Genomic DNA, 20,908 nt, shown 5'->3' on the forward strand with positions numbered 1-20,908 from the left:
CTCACATTTCATTTTATTTACGTAAAATTCGTAGCTCATATCCCTAGGGTGTTTTCAACATTGAGTTGCTCTCTTGAAGAGTTAGAACTGTGGATATTGTGTTGATTTTCCTTTCTGTCCAAGAAGTTCTGGATATTCTTCTCCAAATCCACATCATTATTGTCTCTAGGAATGTTCAACTCCCACAGTCAGTTTAAAGCACACTTCAGATTACAAGTTGTTGTCATGTTTTGATGTAAACTGACTGATTAATGAGTAGCTGTCTTTTCTCTTCAAATACATGTTTAGCCAGTGCTGCATACTAAAAGAAATTTATCAAAACACTAATGGAAAAGCTTAACATGCAGAAAAATAAAGATGAGTATGAAAGTACAAGTACCTCATATAGTTTGTCCTTGCTGATGACATCATACACAAAAAGAGTATTGTTTTCATCCACAACAGCAATCCTGCGTCTCGAGGCGCTCAGATCTAGGCAGCGGATTCCTGACGTCAACTTGAGCAAAGCGACCGGGAAGGGATTATCGAGGTAGATCTTGGACACTTGACCGTTCTTCAATCCCAGCAACAACCCTTCTCGGCCCGGTGGGCCGCCCACCACTTTGATGTAGCGGATGTGGGACTCCATGAGCCACTCCCGTTCTCGCGTCCCGTCGAAAGTCAGACACTGCAGGCGTTTCTCCTGACACAACACGAGATGACTCGTACACACCACCAGCAGATTGCACTCCAGCTTTTGGTTGATTTTGTCTCGGACACGATAGTGCATGCTGTTTACGTCCGGCTGGTATAGTTCGTAGATCACCACGCGCTCCGGTAGCTGGACCTAAAAACCAGTAAACCTTTACTATGAAAAAAGACCCTTGCTATCAATCTCTCTGAATCAGCAATGCAAAGGAATAAACAAGTTATATACAGAAAGAATGGAACACAAGAAGGAAGACATAACAGTAGGGGAAGAGGACACGAAGACGATCAGGTCAGTTCCGTCCTCACCAATCCCATTCATTTAATCTGATTTTCCCACAATTTTGTTTCAGCTTTGTCAGGAGGGCGAGCATTACCGCTCCTTTCTGTCACTTCCATTTTCCTGTCTTTATCTAGTTTTTATACCTATTCCACACTTCCCACATCAAAAGTAAAGGTCCCTCAATAAGTGTTGAAGCCAGCTAAGGAGAAGAAACAAGCTCATCAGTGGCTGAGAAGAAACTGATATAGAAAAACTGCAATGTCTCATTTCAGACACATATCCGCACATCCTGTTTCCAATTTCTGGAAACTTTGCTTTTCGCACATGAAATGCCCTGGGATTACTGTTGGACTGCTCAAGATGAACTTTATTTTTCCTCCAATCAGGTATGGAACTCTCGTCCACAACGTACTTTCTTCCCGCAACATGGTTACTAATTTGCTCTCCCCGTTCAATAATAAGAAGCTTTATTTAGCCGTGAACAACCTACAATGAGAACTCACACCAGCCATCCTGAATGCGTGAAAATGACATCATGCAAATGACACAATATGTACACAACACATTTCTTGCTTTTGGTGGGAACAGATCTGTCAAAGAAGTGGGTGGAAAAATATCAGCTTCCAGATTTCTGTATGTCAGGACCAGAGCAACCCACACCCCAACTTTCTGCCATTTGCAAAGTACAAAATTCTTATTATCCATTGTCGTTTCCCAAAGCCAACTAAACTCATTCCTGTATGGCAAAACCTCGACTGATTTAAAGAGTAAGAAACGCAAGTTGTAATGTGATGCAACAATAGGAAACGAGTTGATGTATGTGCTTCTTTACTGAATATTATGCAGTAACTCATTGTTGACAATGATTACGCTTTGTTCATTGCAATGTCATGTACTAAAATGTGTATTTTAATAATAGATTTGGTTGATGGAATCTGATTTAAAATTGTCCCATTTAAAATGTATTTAAAATACACAATTCTAGACAATACAGTGTCCAGAAATATGTTTAGACAGATATTTGTATAGGTCTACTGTATTCAGAACAGTCTGGACGGTTGACAAGACTCTGTCAGGCTGAGTAGTGCAGGCCTTCTGAGCTTAAGTTCACAGCTCAGTCCGGTGATATCTAAAGGTGACATACCAGTAGAACAAGAACTCACGTGGGACATTAAAATGATAACATTGCTATCTTCTTTTTAAATGGCTTGTATGTGTTCATGAATGCCGGTGCTTCTGGAAACTTCAAGACTTGATGAAAGTGGGAAACTAAAAGAATGACAGCTTGAGAGCATGGCACTGGACAAGGTGGTGTACTTTACGTCGCACCGACCCGCAGCTTTATGAGGAAAGTGGTGAGTAGGGATGTGAAGGTTTCATACCGGAAGAAAACCAGAAGGTCAATAATGTTTCACCTGGCTGAACTGAGAGCTGGTACAAGGTTCACTCAGACTCGTGAGGCCAACCGACGAGCTATCTGATACGAGAAGTAGCGATTCCGCTAACCACGCGGCACTCTAATATCTACAGTAGGGCTAGTGATAAGAAATGGGTACCCACATTACCCACGTATCCGTTCACTCAAAAACTGATTCTCGGAATACTCATTTTTAACTGCTTTACCACACACAATTTGCTTTCGGCGTTGTGTGTTTTCTTTCTGTTAGATTTGAAGCTAATGAAAAAGTGAAGTTGTGTCAAATTTTGGTCAAAAGACAGAATTCCTTGGACTCTTAACACTGAAGTTTATTTCACGTCAAACAGGTGAATGAATTAGCAGAAAACAGCAATTCTTTACACTGCTAAAAATGAGAGAAAAGTAGTGAAACGGAGAGGCATTCTGACGCATTGCCATGAATACGCCACATCATTGATGCTAGGTGTAACGGGTCTCATCATCGGCCCTAATCTACAGGCCGTCTCGCTGAGCAGCAGTCAACTCGGCAGCCCAAGGTCCTACAATCACAGCTCTACAGTCCACGAGCATTTGTTTCAATTATCAACAGCTATAAAAGTTTACATACTTCAAATTCTGTATTTACCAGTACTAAGATCCCACCTGTTTTTTTGAAAAAATATCTTGAAAACTGAAGTGCCTATTAAACACATTATGCACTGTATCCCTTTCAGACCTGAAAGAAAACTGGCGGTGTGAATTTTTGTTTATACGTCAAAAAACTGACTAAAATGTTCTTAAATACATAATTTGTCTATTCAACAAAATGAAAATTAACATCTGAGAAAAAGCATCCACACAATTGTGCGTGTCAGGACTTAATTCACTACTTACAAAAAAGAAAAATTACCTCAGTTCATGTGAATATACATATGTACATGATCAGATGTTCTATTTTACAGTGTAGAACAATTAAAATCTTTGTTCAAACACAAGTATACATTGTATTTTCTACACTGAGGATAAGTTTTACTTTTACAGCCCTTTTGGCGGCAGCACCTTTTCGTTTGTACATGTTTGTACGTCAAAAATTTACTAAAATGCTCCCAAATACACATGTTTACAGTTTATTTTACAAAATAAGAACTATCGTCTGAAAAACAGCACCCACACAATTGTGCGTGTTAGGACTTAATTCACTACTTACAAAAAAGAATAAATTGAAAAAATTCGGCTCAGCACATGTGAATATACAAATGTACATGATCATATGTTATATTTTACAGTGTGGAACAATTCACAACAATTCAAATCTTATACATTACATTTCTCAGGTAGAATACGAATTCCGCTTTCACAGTGCTTTTTGTGGCAGCACCCAGCACTCCCGCATGTGTTACCTGTAGGAAAATCTAGCTCGCACAATTGTGCATATCAACATTCAAAACCTCATGATATTACGTACGATGTTATAAGTTCACAAGTTTACGTTTGCGAAACAGTTTACACACTTCATAGATTACATTCTGATATTCAGTGAAGCTTCTAGATTAATATGAATGCAATAAATAAATATTTACTTTAGGCTTTACTGCTTCCAGCCACCTTGCCCATAAACTGCATCTTTAAACTCTTCTTCCTGCCCCCTGGTGGCCAAGCGCTAAATAAAACTGAAGTGCATGATACATGTCCCGGACAATCACTGCAGTCCAGTCTAGCGCCAAGAAAACGTCAAATAACTCAAACATAAATAAAATACGAACCCGCACAATTGTGCGTACACAGTCTGAAAGGGATAGAACATACTAAAAGGTACGGCTGGAAGCTGCTGGCAGAAACGGCAGTTGCAGGTTCATGTCTTCTCATGTTTCATGCACTTTACATTCCTAATTCTACTTCTCTTTTTTTAAAACAATAATAACAGAAGTTTCTTTTAATTAACGAAAGACTTGTAATGCAGTAGTCACTATTTTTCTTTTATTTTTATTTTGTACGTAGACCTATAAAGCTTACAACAATAGCAGCATCATCAAATAAACCAAGAGAACTTGTCAGCAATCGGTTTAAAAGATTGCAATCGAACTAGTCATTTTTGATCAGTAGTAGTAAGAAGTTCACAAGTTTACTGTTTTGTGTCTTTTTATGTTTATTAGCGATAAGATGGATGTGATAAAGCAGAGGAAATCCTACAATGCCTCTCTCATACACACAGTGATATTTCAGTTTATTTTAGAACAGATGTGCACTGTTAACAATGATGCTTTCACGGCCCGTACTTGGACATTCGGGCTCATGCCATGTCAAGAAAACACGGTGAAACTCTTCACGTTTTGCAGAGAACTTTGCTCCGCGTCTTCAGAAGAAAAAAAGACCATACATATCATGTCTACAGGTGTGTGCCTTCATGGATTTTATGGTAAAACTAGGGTGCATATTATATTCAAGTAAATATGATATATATAAAAAAATAATAATAATAATAATAATAATCATCATATGGTCTCAGCTACCGTGTGCCGATTTTCAAATTCAACGCCATCTGCCCGCCAATTTCGACATTCCATTTTCCTCTGGGCCTGCTAGATGGCAGAGTAAACAGAAACTCTCTAGGGCGTCTATGGCTGAGTTTTAATAAATTTTGTCAGGTAAACACCAAATGTGTCACCACAGATTTTTTACATACCGGCATCGTACGACATGGAGTGTCGAATGGACTTTTTCCCACCCTTTGAAAATCCCAATACCTCTCCCGGGTCTGAACCGGCTATCTTGGGATCCTGAGGGTGACACTCTACCGCTGATCCACAGAGGCAGCTAATATGGTACATGAAGACTATTCAAGGTTCAAAATCAAAGTATGTAAGGAATACATTCCTGTTCAAAACCCAACTGCCAATGGGTGCTTTTGGGACATGCTGTAGAATTGCATTCTTTCCTCACTCCCATAAAAACAATATACTTTAAACTTAGTCCGGCTCCACAGCTAAATGGTTAGCGTGCTGGCCTTTGGTCACAGGGGTCCCGGGTTCGATTCCCGGCAGGGTCGGGAATTTTAACCATCATTGGTTAATTTCTCTGGCACGAGGGCTGGGTGAATGTGTTGTCTTCATCATCATTTCATCCTCATTACGACGTGCAGGTCGCCTACGGGTGTCAAATCAAAAGACCTGCACCTGGCGAGCCGAACATGTCTTCGGACACTCCTGGCACTAAAAGCCATACGCCATTTCATTTACTATAAACTTAGAAAATAGTAAAAGGAGAGTACTTACTGCTAAGCGATGCTTATATATGGCAATCTTCTTGATGAGGTCTCGACACTTGATTCGCACCTTCTGCTCGGTGAGCAGGTGCTGGATGATGACTTCCGTCATATTTTCCCTAAGAACATCAAGAACATACGTCAAAGATTAAGATCAACTTCCAGTACTAAAAGAGAGAAAACATGCAACAGTGTCCTACTCACCGGTACGCATACCGCTCTTTGTACAGCCCGTGCACTGTACTGAAGATCAGCTGGTAACAAGCAATGGTCCCGTCCTGACAGCCCACCGCCTGCAAGTGTCTTCATGTATGAGCACATGATGGTAAAAACTCAATGAACATAGACTATGACCTGTTATTGAACCAAAGCTTCAAGAGGAACAAAAATAAATTGGCAACAAGAGATCTGATTTTTATAGTTAGGATAGGCAGGCAGTGTGCGCCTGCCTTTACACAGAAGAGTTACAACAGTCACTCAATAGTTTCAAAAGAACATATGATCAAATCATGTCAGTATTTTCCGGGCTTGTAAGAAGCACGTGATGGTCCCGACATTTCGCCGAAGACTGCGTTCGGCATTATCAAGGGTTTCCACCGACTTTGATAGCTGTGAAGCCGAACGCAGTCTTCGGTGAAACGTCGGGACCATCACACGCTCCTGGACCACGGCCTACAAGCCCGGAAAATACAGACGTGATTTGTATCACCGGCTGTGAAAACCTCGATTGCTATATGAATATATGATCATCAATGCTCGAGAACAAGGTACTTGCTCAACGCTGTGCAATTCACTATAACACCACACCCATGAAGCCTGACTGTTCCTAGTTTGATCACAGAGATACTCACCACAAAGGAAGAGTCAGGTCGAGCAGCACAACACCACACCCAAGACGCCTGCTCCTCTCCCACTGTTCCAAGTTTGATTCCATCTCGCGTTACCAGAGTGCACATCCTGTTGGAGCCTCCCAACAAAATGTAGTCCCCCTTGGTAAAGTAGTTGACACACAGCACATCAAAACCCAAAGGCCTCTCCTTTCCTATCTGCATTATAAAAAGAGAAGAAATGATTTAATAATTCTTGTATCACTCAGACAACACACAGTTTTAAAACCTTACATTCTGATGTACATGTCAATATTTCCTGATACTTTTGTGTTAGTGAAGGGCAGAAGTCTAGGAATGTGTGGCATACACGAGTAACGGAAAGAAAAAAAAAAAAATTAAATGCTACAGGTATGTGAGAATGTAATATTATTGTACTGGGTTTATACCCGGTAGCTTTCGAAGAAAGAAGCGGTGGGCCAAGGGAATGGGGCGTAAAGGCACATTAAGTTTGCCAGATAACAATTTATTATATAAATGGAAGCTTGCGTTACTTCGGTATACAATGTTTAACAACACCAGGGACATGTCCCAATTTAAAGCACCATTCTAAAAGAATTTAAATACATGTGACCAGCACAATTTACTGATTAATATAATATTCGTTAGAAACCGGGACCTAGCCCTGTAAACAATACATCATTTACTTTACAAACACCCAACTTAGGGTCCCCTGGTATCCCAGTCTCCTCAATAGTACCAAAAGGTTCTAGATCATACCAGTATAATCTTTACTTAGAAAACTACGCAAGGGCGTTTACCACCAAAGTATCGTACATAACAGCAAGAATTTTAAACACATAATACTTACTCAATACATCATAGCCTTCTGGTACCCTCTCGTACTCAGTAATTACACACATTTACCAAAACTCTTTGAACTTCTGAGACCGGAATGGTTTACGCTAATACAGATTTAAAACATTGTTTAAAAGTGATCTGTCCCATACATAAGGACAACATAGCAAAAGAAACACAGGTCTAAAGACCCTAAAGTACCTCTATCATACATACTATATTTTGAGTGAAAACTTGCCCGGGGCGAGGACCTATTGAAACCTTACGTAAACTAGAGCTTTAACATGAAATTCTTTAAGATTGCAATCCGCTTCCTCAACTTTCATAACGCGCTACACAAGGGGGTAACTGTCTAAAGTCTTACCTCCACGTCTGGTGAGTCCTCGGTTCGAGGCCGCAGCGGGACCGGCTGCAAATGTGCAGCGAGCGAGTAAATCAGTCAGAATGACGGCAAGGTCCAGCGAGCGCTCGCCTGCCCAGCAGGGAGAGGCGTGCGCGCACCCAAAGGGGAGGGGAGTTTTCTCACCAGATCATGCAGGCAAGAGGAGGATAGCCAACATAAGATAGAAAATACCCCAGGACGGGAAGAAACTTCCCTTTATCCTGGGGCCATGAGGGCATGAGGACAACGTTTATTTAAGGAAAGGGCAATGCAAAACATAATACAATATAACATGTATAAATAACACCTAAATTAAAACAGCTTGCAAGCACAATTACACTGATAAAATAAAACGAGGAGTGGAAAGAAAATTTTCTTCACGGTACAACTATTATTATTATTATTATTATTCCAAAAGTGTAGCTGGGCCTAGCAACTCCCATCAGGGTCATTGGATATCAACGGAACACTCGTTTCTGTGGTATACTAAATATGTTTCTGCTTCTCAGAAGTCTTTCAGAAGCCTCTTCTTGCAGGTGGTTCTTCGATACTTGAGTCCATCTGAATACGGTGATTTTTGTCTCTGCACTCTACATGTACAAACCATTTCATCTATTCTCCATCCATTTTATCACTTATTGAAGAGACTCCCACTACGCCACAAATGCGATCATTTTTGATCCGATCTTCCCATGTCACGCCTATTCTCACTCCAGATACGTGAAGTGATCACCAATTAAGCCAACCGATACTGTCTAACATCAGCATCTGCCATTGCCTTGCTGTTGATGACAGATCCAAGGTACCTGAACCTCATCTATTCACTTTAAGGGTTGATCGTCCAAGAAAACTGTACGCTGTGGACCAATGTGGACGAACATATATCAATAACTATCAATCAATCACTACTGATATGCATTTAGGGCAGTCGCCCAGATGGCAGATTCCCTATCTGTTGTTTTCCTAGCCTTTTCTTAAATGATTGCAAAGAAATTTAAAATTTATTCAACATCTCCCTTAGTTATTCCAAAGCCTAACCCCATTCCTATAAATGAATATTTGCCCCAATTTGTCCTCGTCTACCAATTTCATTCCATGCCATCTCTCCACTGACAGCTCGGAACATACCACTTACTTCAACAATGACTCAAAAGTTTATCGAGATCCACCTATTCAATACACATTGGGTACTTAAAAATCTTGTCATACTAATTTAATAATATAAATAATGTTATTTGCTTTACGTTCCACTAACTACTTTTTTTAAAGGTCTTCGGAGACGCCGAGGTGCCTGAATTTAGTCCCGCAGGAGTTCTTTTACGTGCCAGTAAATCTACCGACACGGGGCTGTCGTATTTGAGCACCTTCAAATACCACCAGACTGAGCCAGGATCGAACCTGCCAAGTTGGGGTCAGAAGGCCAGCGCCTTAACCGCCTGAGCCACTCAGCCCGGCTCTCATACTAATTTAATGGGACATGTTTCGCCCATTGTATGGGCATCATCAGCCGTAATCTCATGCCTAAAAGATGAAGATCAGGATCCTGATTACTCGACAGTAGTCAAAGTATTACATAGAGAAACATATGTGTAATAAAAAATGAGGGAACTTGTAGCGAGCTCCTAAATGACAATGTACACAATTAAAACGTGTTTAAAAATATGTACAAGAAAAATTATTAATGTTGGTGCAATCTTACATTGAAATCATTAAAACATTTTTAAAATAGACAAACTGTTCTTATTTACACTGACTGACAGAGCAAATGCAACACCAAGAAGGAGTGGTTCGAAAGGGATGAAAGTTGGGGGAAAAACAGAGACGGCACGGACGAATAATTGATGTTTATTTCAAACCGATATGCAGGTTACACAATGCGCACGGCATCGACTCAGTAGGATGTAGGACCACCGCGAGCGGCGATGCACGCAGAAACACGTCGAGGTACAGAGTCAATAAGAGTGCGGATGGTGTCCTGAGGGATGGTTCTCCATTCTTTGTCAACCATTTGCCACAGTTGGTCGTCCGTACGAGGCTGGGGCAGAGTTTGCAAACGGCGTCCAATGAGATCCCACACGTGTTCGATTGGTGAGAGATCCGGAGAGTACGCTGGCCACGGAAGCATCTGTACACCTCGTAGAGCCTGTTGGGAGATGCGAGCAGTGTGTGGGCGGGCATTATCCTGCTGAAACAGAGCATTGGGCAGCCCCTGAAGGTACGGGAGTGCCACCGGCCGCAGCACATGCTGCACGTAGCGGTGGGCATTTAACGTGCCTTGAATACGCACTAGAGGTGACGTGGAATCATACGCAATAGCGCCCCAAACCATGATGCAGCGTTGTCTAGCGGTAGGGCGCTCCACAGTTACTGCCGGATTTGACCTTTCTCCACGCCGACGCCACACTCGTCTGCGGTGACTATCACTGACAGAACAGAAGCGTGACTCATCGGAGAACACGACGTTCCGCCATTCCCTCATCCAAGTCGCTCTAGCCCGGCACCATGCCAGGTGTGCACGTCTATGCTGTGGAGTCAATGGTAGTCTTCTGAGCGGACGCCGGGAGTGCAGGCCTCCTTCAACCAATCGACGGGAAATTGTTCTGGTCGATATTGGAACAGCCAGGGTGTCTTGCACATGCTGAAGAATGGCGGTTGACGTGGCGTGCGGGGCTGCCACCGCTTGGCGGCGGATGCGCCGATCCTCGTGTGCTGACGTCACTCGGGCTACGCCTGGACCCCTCGCACGTGCCACATGTCCCTGCGCCAACCATCTTCGCCACAGGCGCTGCACCGTGGACACATCCCTATGGGTATCGGCTGCGATTTGACGAAGCGACCAACCTGCCCTTCTCAGCCCGATCACCATACCCCTCGTAAAGTCGCCTGTCTGCTGGAAATGCCTCCGTTGACGGCGGCCTGGCATTCTTAGCTATACATGTGTCCTGTGGCACACGACAACACGTTCTACAATGACTGTTGGCTGAGAAATCACGGTACGAAGTGGGCCATTCGCCAACGCCGTGTCCCATTTATCGTTCGCTACGTGCGCAGCACAGCGGCGCATTTCACATCATGAGCATACCTCAGTGACGTCAGTCTACCCTGCAATTGGCATAAAGTTCTGACCACTCCTTCTTGGTATTGCATTTGCTCTGTCAGTCAGTGTACATGAATGATAAGAGTGTCTATGGCTAAAATTATGGCCCTGAGTTACAAGATCAAAATATGAATGGAATCTGGTAAAAGGCAACCCGATTTGAAGTCGTAGAATGGTTGCAATAAACCTTAAGTGGCTTAATCATTTAAAGATGACACTGAATATTATTGTAGAAAGCTTGAAGTATTATCGTAGAGTATACATCTGTGTGACTGATGGAGTGGTTGTTATTAAACCTGTATTTGTGAGGTGAGTCCACAGTCTTCTTATTTTTGTTGAAAAAGTGATAAAAATTTCACGGCTGAGTGTTGCTGTGTGTGTCTTTACTAGATGATGCGATTGTTTCCTCTTGTACTAATAGTCAAATGGGAACGCTCATGCTTGATGGTCGCTATAGCTTGAAAAACATCAATATGGACCAGTCAGAGATTTGTAACATGTAACAAACTGCTTAGTCAAGAAGCTTATCTCCTTTCTCCCAAGTCTTCCCAGCCCAAACTTTGCAACATTTTTTGTAACGCTACTCTTTTGTCGGAAATCACCCAGAACAAATCAAGCTGCTTTTCTTTAGATTTTTTTCGAATTCTTGAATTAAGTAATCCTGGTGAAAGATCCATACACTGGAACCGTACTCTAGTTGGGGTCTTACCAGAGACTTATATGCCCTCTCCTCTACATAATTACTACAACAACCCCGAAATACCCTCACAACCATGTGCAGAGATCTATCATCATCATCATTTCACAGTTCCAGTTCCCCGGGTACTGTTAATGAGCCTCCTCCATTCCATTCTATTAATGTACGTCTTCTTCTCGATGACGTCTGCTATTGATTCACAATTAAGTATTTATTTATTTTCCACCTAGTCGATACAATGATTGCTTAAGGCAATTTTTAATGGTCAAAAGTGGTACATGTTTCGTATATTATCAACATCTTCAGCCACATAACACTGTTTAGATGAAAAATATATAAAATTGGCAAAGTAATGCTTTAGAGGAAGTGTCAATCTTATGTTAATTTTAAGGTCACTTCCTCTAAAGCATTACTTTGCCAATTTTATATATTTTTCATCTAAACAGTGTTATGTGGCTGAAGATGTTGATAATATACGAAACATGTACCACTTTTGACCATTAAAAATTGCCTTAAGCAATCATTGTATCGACTAGGTGGAAAATAAATAAATACTTAATTGTGAATCTATTGAAGTGCGATACGGACCATGAAGCTGATTTTATGACGTCTGCTATTGTCGATCCTCTGTCTTTGAGGTCCATCTCAGCAATCTTTACCCTTTATTTACAATCATATTTATGTGATTACCCCAATGAAGGTCTTTCCTTATATTAACACCTAGGTACTTACAATGATCCCCAAAAGGAACGTTCACCCCATCAACGTAGTAATTAAAACTGAGAGGACTTTCCCTATTTGTGAAACTCACAACCTGACTTTTAACCCTGTTTATCATCATACCATTGCCTGCTGTCCATCTCACAACATTATCAAGGTCATTTTGCAGTTGCTCACAATCTTGTAACGTATTTATTACTATATACAGAATAACATCATCTGCAAAAAGCCTTATCTCTGATTCCACTTCTTTACACATATCATTGATATATATAAGGAAACATAAATGTCCAATAATACTGATTGAGGAATCCCCTCTTAATTATTATAGGGGCAGATAAAGCTTCGCTTACTCTAATTTAGCCACCCATTCAGTCACTCTTTTCTCTAGTCCAATTGCACTCATTTTTGCCAGTACTCTCCCATGATCTATCCTATCAAATGCTGAAGACAGGTCAATCGTGATACAGTCCATTTGACCTCCTGAATCCAAGATATCTGCTATATATTGCTGGAATCCTACAAGTTGAGCTTCAGTGGAATAACCTTTCCTAAACCCAAACTGCCTTCTATCAAACCAGTTATTATGTTTTCAAACATGTCATATAAATTTCCCAAAGCTTACATACAATGCATGTCAAACTGACTGGCCTGTAATTTTCAGCTTTATGTCTATCACCCTATCCTTTACACACAGGGGCTAATATAGCAATTCTCCATTCATTTGGTATAGCTTCTTCATGCAAACAATAATCAGATAGGTACTTCAGATATGCTACTATATCCCAACCCATTGCTTTTGTTTTTAGTATATCTGCCGAAACGTTATCAATTCCAGCTGCTTTTGTAGTTTCCAACTTTTGTATTTTACTATAAATGTCATTATTGTCATAGGTAAATTTTAATACATCTTTGGTATTAGTCAGCTCCTCTATCTGGACATTATCCTTGTAACCAACAATAATTACATACTGCTGACTGAATACTTCTGCCTTTTGAAGATCCTCGCAAACACACTCCCCTTGTTCATTGATGATTCCTGGAATGTCCTTCTCGAAACCTGTTTCTGCCTTAAAGTACCTATACATACTCTTCCATTTTTCACTAAAATTTGTAAGACCATGAATTATGCTTGCCATCATGTTATCCTTAGCTGACTTCTTTGCTACTAGATTCAATTTCCCAGTAAGTTCCTTCAATTTCTCCTTATTTCCACAGCCACATACTCAGTCTTCACCCTAATCACTCTCAGTTCACTGCTCAAGAACATTTACAACCCGCTCTCTTGTTTCACCAATCAAAACTTTGTCAGCATACAAAATGATCCACAGTGCTCATTCATGAGAACCCTGAGCCCAGGTGAACTATCAGAGCTCTGCTCTTGACCTCAGCAAGTGGCATTCACAGCCCTTGCCAGCTACTCCCACACACTGTGGCTTCATAAGGTCTTCCAAACCGATTCTTTCGGAACTCAACCATCTACTTTTTCCCAGATCGACAAACACTGAGTGAAAATCATCTTAAAATTCATGCTTCTTTTGCATTATGATCCAAACTTCCTGATTTGTATCAGCAGTTGAGCTTCCTCGAGCAAATCAACACTGGTCACCATGAACTACCACTGGCTTTTGTATCCAGTTTGCCAATATGGATACCCAGATCTTGAGAGTGTGAGATATTAATTTAATTTCTCGATGATTCCCACGTTCCCTAGGATCAGTCACCAGCTAGCACTTGTTGCAGTCACAAATATCCATCTTTACCACACTTGTTTCACAATTCTGTGGGGATGTCATCAGAGCGAACTGCACAACCCTGTTTCATCAGTGACGTGACTTCTTCTACCATTATTATAGTTACCTGATCAACAGGTCCTTCCATGGGGTCAAAATTCTCTGATTTTGGGGTAGGTAAATTGCTCATTCAAAAGCACTCCAAAAGTATTCTTTCCATTGGCACTTTATATCAGCTTCTTTTTGCCAATAACATACCTTATTCCCTGTTAATATAATTCCGGCAGATCAAACTTTGTGGCTGTTTAAACTGCTGGGACGTCAGCTAGTATGTTGTGCTTGCACCATTTCAAACTTTTTCCACATTAATTATTATCTACAATTCTGTATGGACACTTTGAACTTTTACCTGATGTAACATTCAGCAGTTAAGAACAAAAAAATTAAATTCAAACAGAGAAAAATAAAGTTAAAAATCAAAGATCAAAACAAGACAAGCAAAGAAAAGGGTGTGGAAGTGAAAGGGCCAAAGAGAGGTGGAACGTAAAGCTTTTATGGACTGGACTTGAAGAGTAATTATTCTAGAGGAATAAATTAATTTTAACACAAAATAGAAGCCATTAAAACTGAAAAGTTGTAACTGCTTACCACAAAGAAATAGCTGTAGCACCCCCTGTGAAGGGGAGCATTCTGGACAACACGTCCGCTCTCCAAGAAACCCAAATCAGAATGAAGCTACACTACCACACATTCCCAGAGAAAGCATGCGGGTGTTATAAAACACGGAATAAGACAGCAGATTTATATAGCGATAAGTTAAAAGACTGAAGTTAAGCAGTAGCAAATAAAATATCATCATCATCATCATCATCATCATCATCATCGTTGACCAACTCCAGTCACCTGAGTGTGTGGTAACCAATAATTACTGCTGTAAGTTATTTCCAATTGTAAATTGGTATGCTGTATGCTGGGTTTCATTAAACTAGTAAAACAGCTGATGCTAGCTATCCATCGATGAAAGTAATCTCGTCTGTAGGGAGACCATCGACACATCGCTTTGCTATTTGCTACTGATGCTATCGATTATTTCACATTCAAGATGGTGCATGTTTTAAATATGTCTAATTCTTCTGTTACAGATTTTTCCTCACATAAAAGACTAGATTATTCGTAAAAAATGAGGAGGAGGCAAATGCTCCATTATGCGGACTCATGCAGTAACATCTTCTGACCTTCACTCCTCTGTGGATCCGTGGTAGAGTGTCGGCCTCCGGATCCCAAGATAGCGGGTTCAAACCCGGCAGAGGTAGTCGGATTTTTGAAGGGCGGAAAAAAGTCCAATCGACACTCCATGTCGTACGATGTCGGCATGTAAAAGATCTCTGGTGATACATTTGGTATTTACCCGACAAAATTAATTAAAATCTCAGCCATAGACGCCCAAGAGAGATCCGGTTTACTCTAGGTCCGCTAGATGGCAGACAGAGTAAACCGGAACGTCGAAATTGACGAGCAGACAGCCAGATGGCGTCAAATCGAAATGTCTGCAAACGGTAGCTGAGGCCATACGATTATTATTTATTTATTACCTTCACTCCTCATTTCCAGACTGTGACACCTGGGCTTCCCTTGACGATCGGGATTCCAACAAGCTTTTGAGCTGAGGGGATGGGAGAGGAATGAGCACATTCTCTTTCTGATCTTTGTGTCCAGATCTTGCAAGCAAATTTATACACTGTCCTACTAAAGGGCAATGCTCATTAGAACAGCCCGATAAAAATATATTATATAAATAATAAAATATAAATCAATAAAAACATCAGCTTTTTTTTTCTTTTTACAATTGGCTTTACATCACACGGACATAGATAGGTCTTATGGTGATGATGGGACAGGAAAGGGCTAGGACACAGAAGGAAATGGTCATGGCCTTAATTAAGGAACATCCCCAGCATTTGCCTGGTGTGAAAATGGGAAACCACGGGAAACCATCTTCAGGGCTGCCGACAGTGGGGTTCGAACCCACTATCTCCCAAATGCAAGCTCACAACTGTGCGCCCATTAGCCTTTAAAATTTGAAGTCTGAATATCTCAATCATAACACAGCTTGAGTTTAAAACATCTAAACTGAAACAAGAAGCAATACATAGTTGATAAGTGCTTACCAATTTGCCTCCCATGGTGTAAAAGGTTAAGTTTTGCCCCAAATCTGTCACACACAGAACATCCATGTTGTCTTCCCTGTAACAGCAGAAGTCAGGGAGAAGGTGAATTAGGCATTTTTAAAATATAATATCCCTATACTAAACTTCTGCTGATAGTCTTAAAAGAAGTCAGGGAGCCAGAATATTGTTCTAAAAGGCACTCCTTAATGGTACGTAATATAAAGATAGAAACAAGAGTTAAATCAAGCAATATACACCTCTGAAACTAGTTTGGAATATTGTGGGATTAGGCACATTATGTGGCAGAGATCGCTGGGTACACACTAACAATACAACTGCCTGTTTCCACTACAGCAGACGTCGTTACCTACGGTCTGTGTTGAAACTGGGGTGAACTATGTCATTTCTAGTGAAGACTGGTATGAAGGCGGATGAAATATAAATGGGAATTTGAATGTACCGCTGTTGTTAGTAACAATTCTAAGGTGGGGCTTTGCCAGGATGTTGGTGGAGGTGTCTGGAGAAGGGGTTTGCGTGTGTGAACAATGGTGGAGAGCTGGGCTGCTTCAGTACGCCATGAGTGAGCAAGAAGAGCACATGTCTGTTGCACAATGTATCATTATCAAATTTCTCAGAAAAGAGGGCGCCAAACCTTCCACAATTTTGAGACGGCTCCCCGCACTGTTTGGGGAAGAAACACTTTCGCAGACTCCAGTCTATGAGTGGGCTAAAAGATTTGTGGTAGGAAGAGAAGCTGTGAAAAATGAACTTCGTGAAAGGAGACTGCGGACAAGCATCACTGCAGACAACACTGTTGCCATTCATGACATTATTGGTGAAGATCGTCGAAAAAAAATTTTGCGAATTGTTTTAGCCATGGGAATAGGTTACAGAAGTGTTCAAACCATCATTCGAGATGAACTCTATTTCAGAAAATTGTCTGCCAGGTGGGTTCCTCGTCTCCTCAAACAGGAACAAAATCTTTACGCCAGGAATTTTGTGAGACTCCTGCGCTGCTACAAGGAGGAAGAAGAGGATTTCTTGCATCACACAGTATGTGACTTGTGATGAAACTTGGGAGCATCATTACACCTCAGAGTCAAAGCAAGCAAGCATGGAGTGGCAGCGAAGAGACACGCCCATCTGCTGGAAAGGTGCTTGCAACCATTTTCTGGGACTCAGAGGACGTTTCGCTGCTAGATTTTCTTCAAAAACACAGGACAATTAATGCAGCCTTTTACGGTTGCCTTTTGGCTGAAGCAAAAGCTGCATATCGCAACAAGCGATGCCGCCAACCGATCCGAAACATCATTCTTCTCCATGACAACGCAAGACCGCATACTACCGCTTTAATGCGGGAAAAACTGGGGGAAATTCACTGGACACCCCTGAAACACCCTCCGAACAGTCCAGATTTATCGCCCTGCGATTACCATTTGTTTGGACCACTCAAACAAGACCTAGGAGGACAGCGGTTCGATGATGATGCAAGTGTAGAAGAGTTCATGCGCAACTGGCTCCGCACACGTTCCTCTTCCTTCTATCAGGACAGCATCAAAAACTTACCAATCAATGGAGAATATGTGTATCGAAGGCAGGACACTATGTAGAAAAGTGATCTCTATACGTGTATTTCTTTTTGGTTGATGCAATAAAATTTTAAAAATAATTCTCAATAATTATGAGACGACTTCTTGAGGGCAACCAGGGTCTGTATCTGTACAAACTACACAATCGGCTGCATAGGATCCAATTCAGGTCATAACGACAGATTCAATGTAATCCACTAGAGAATAGACATTGTGTAGGGAGAAGATGAATCACCCAACATCTTGATTGGGGGTTGGATGAATGGTGTAATCAACGTTGCCAACCGTACAGTTTGAACCGCACATTTACGATTTTCAACCCTCTGTATGGTGTACGGTTCGAATGTCAAACCATACACGTTATATACGGTTCTGCAACATTTTTAAATGAACATTTTTTATTATTAGAAATGTTCAGATTTTGTACGCAAAATTATTTTTACTCCTGTTTGAACATACTGAAACCTTGAACTTACCGTTCCATCATTGGTTGTCTGCCTCAGCTTCTTCAGTAGAGCAATATCGTACTCTTGGATCTTGGGGTCGTTACGAGTTTTTTCTGTCACTACATCGACCAAACTATAGGGTTCAGAGGAGAGCATAACTACTTGAAATGAGGAGCAAAAAATGTGCTTACTATAATATTTATTCAATGTAAATGTAGGGCACTCTATTGTCCTGGGGACAAGAAATTGTTCCCAAAGTGGAGGAACCAGTTTGGTCAACGGCATTAGGATGCAGAAGGCAACGGGAAACCACTGCATTAAAGATCCTGAGAGATATTCTAATAAATCCACATGGCATGGCTGCAACGTCAAGATTGGAGCTGGCCGTGTGGATCGTCTACCTCCGTTTGGAGACGACAGCTTAAGAAGAAGAAATCACGATAATTCATTAATAAGATCGGCAAGAAAAGTCACTTAATTTTTTTTTTTTACAATTTGCTTTACGTCACACCAACAAAGTTAGTTCTTATGGCGACGACTTAAAATTTTTACATGTTTTAACGCAGTCACAACGCATAACATGAATGGTAAAGTTTTATTGGAAATGTTCATTATTGTCTTTCAAAGAATGAAAACATACTGCAGTACAAAATTTGTGGACAGCAAAAACCAGGAAACGAGAATAAAACCTGAAAATCGTGCACCATTGATTCAAACGATAACTGAGAGGTAATCCAAACGATCCATGGAAAATCTGACCTTCAACAAGTAGAATTCCAGATTCACATTTAATTAAGGTTATTCACCAGTCTACTATCCTATTGGATATTAGAACATCCCCCAAATGGACCCTTAATCGAACCAAATCAACAATCAGTTGCTTTGGATAGGTTGCGAAATGTTACTAGAAAGCATGACGTTCATTACAAGTTAACGTCAATTGTCACCATCAAAATAAAATTCCACCCTGTATTGTCATCTCGTGACACCCTTAAGTTACAGAAGAATCCCAATGCAGAAACATGTATCACCCCAAACAGATGTTCAGAAGGAACCAACAACATCTGATCCGATGGCATCTTACGTTACATCGTTCTGAAGGAACAAAACTGCGAAATGCATGAAACATTAATTTAGAAGAAATGCCAAACACTGATGTTAAAGAAAAGTGATAAAGTCACTTGAAAATATTCTTACCAAACCAACTTTCAGATTAAAAAACAATTACATCATTAAGTTTGTTCAAATACAAGTCCACAATATAAAACACATAAAAGGAAATTTTTTCAATTTTCTATACCTATGACTACCATCACAAATCTGTCTACCTACACTTGTCCCATTAGACTAGACTACAAGTGATCGGTAGATCTTTTTTTTTTTTTGCTAGGGGCTTTACGTCGCACCGACACAGATAGGTCTTATGGCGACGATGGGATAGGAAAGGACAAGGAGTTGGAAGGAAGCGGCCGTGGCCTTAATTAAGGTACAGCCCCAGCATTTGCCTGGTGTGAAAATGGGAAACCACGGAAAACCATTTTCAGGGCTGCCGATAGTGGGATTCGAACCTACTATCTCCCGGATGCAAGCTCACAGCCACGCGCCTCTACGCGCACGGCCAACTCGCCCGGTAGATCAACGTCTCACATAAATAATGTGAATAACGAAAATGAAATAAAATATATTAACAACTGACAAATCGAAACCGCATTCCTAGTGGAAATCCTACATAAATCAACTAAGTGTCAACACACGACATTATCATAATACACCGGATATCCAATTAATAAATCTAAAAGTAAAGAAAAAGCAAATGGAAAAAGAAAGTTCACTGAACTTGAACACGCGCAGCTAAGCAGTAATGATCAGTCTCCATTGGGTAGGTTTCCACGTGGGACAACCCTTACGTTCATGCCACTACTGATGCAACGCTATTATGGGAGCACCTTCTGGCTAGTAAAAATTATGCTGGAACATGGCCTAAATAGTACCTGCTAATACCTTTCATATTTGTATTCACTACTGCAAACACTAACATCGTTCAAGTCGATTTGCAAAAATGCCTAACCTATGACTTGACTATGTACAGAAGATGCCCTAATCCTGTTGTTGAGCCAACATTACTGTGTCTACTCATCACGTTATATAATGTACGCGGCATCCTAAATCTATCGTTGAGCCAATGTTATGGTATCTACACAACATTCATACTGCCGGCAAAATTGACACTAACACAATGTCTGGATATTTAGATCTAATCCTCGTTGAAACTCTAACACATGAAGTGAAAATCGCTAAAAAAAATAAAATTAAAAAAAAAAAACCACCTCGAACATGGAAATACCTGTCCATTTCCTACAATAAAGCGTGAAATTGAAATTAAACAACATGTCCGAATAGTTTAATCTATTCTTTAATACAATCTCAACACATGCAGTGAAGTTCGGTAAATAGAAATAAACTCGACTCTCATTTGATTTTACGTAATATCACTGAAAACAGTAATCACTACCATCACGATATCACGGCATAACTCGAGTGTGAGGCTCCAACTGGCCTTTCATCTCAACATTCCAACATATGTCACTGTGAACTGTCCTGTAAAGTAACTTTTCATCAATCTACTCAAGCTACTGTAAACTATCATTCTAATAAAATTCATTTTTAGACGTAATATAGGCTTTTGGGCTTATGCCGTGTCAAGAAAATGAGGTGAAATTCTTTACGTTTCGCAGGAAACTTTGCTCTGCGTCATCAGAAGAA

The 20,908-nt window shown here is 40.7% G+C and overlaps 1 protein-coding gene across 1 annotated transcript in view; it reads right to left on the bottom strand.

Moving 5' to 3' along the window:
* Oseg1 (intraflagellar transport protein Oseg1) overlaps nt 1-20,908 on the bottom strand; it is a 78,883-nt gene that overhangs the window by 44,811 nt on the left and 13,164 nt on the right. The window contains exons 6-10 of the mRNA XM_067156120.2: nt 16,111-16,186; nt 6,480-6,674; nt 5,833-5,921; nt 5,639-5,747; nt 380-826 (exon numbers count right to left, since the gene is read on the bottom strand). Of these exons, the coding sequence (XP_067012221.1) occupies nt 380-826; nt 5,639-5,747; nt 5,833-5,921; nt 6,480-6,674; nt 16,111-16,186 (916 nt within the window). The remainder of the gene's footprint in view (nt 1-379; nt 827-5,638; nt 5,748-5,832; nt 5,922-6,479; nt 6,675-16,110; nt 16,187-20,908) is intronic.

The sequence above is a fragment of the Anabrus simplex genome, chromosome 12 (assembly GCF_040414725.1).
Source record: "Anabrus simplex isolate iqAnaSimp1 chromosome 12, ASM4041472v1, whole genome shotgun sequence".
Lineage (NCBI taxonomy): Eukaryota > Metazoa > Arthropoda > Insecta > Orthoptera > Tettigoniidae > Anabrus > Anabrus simplex.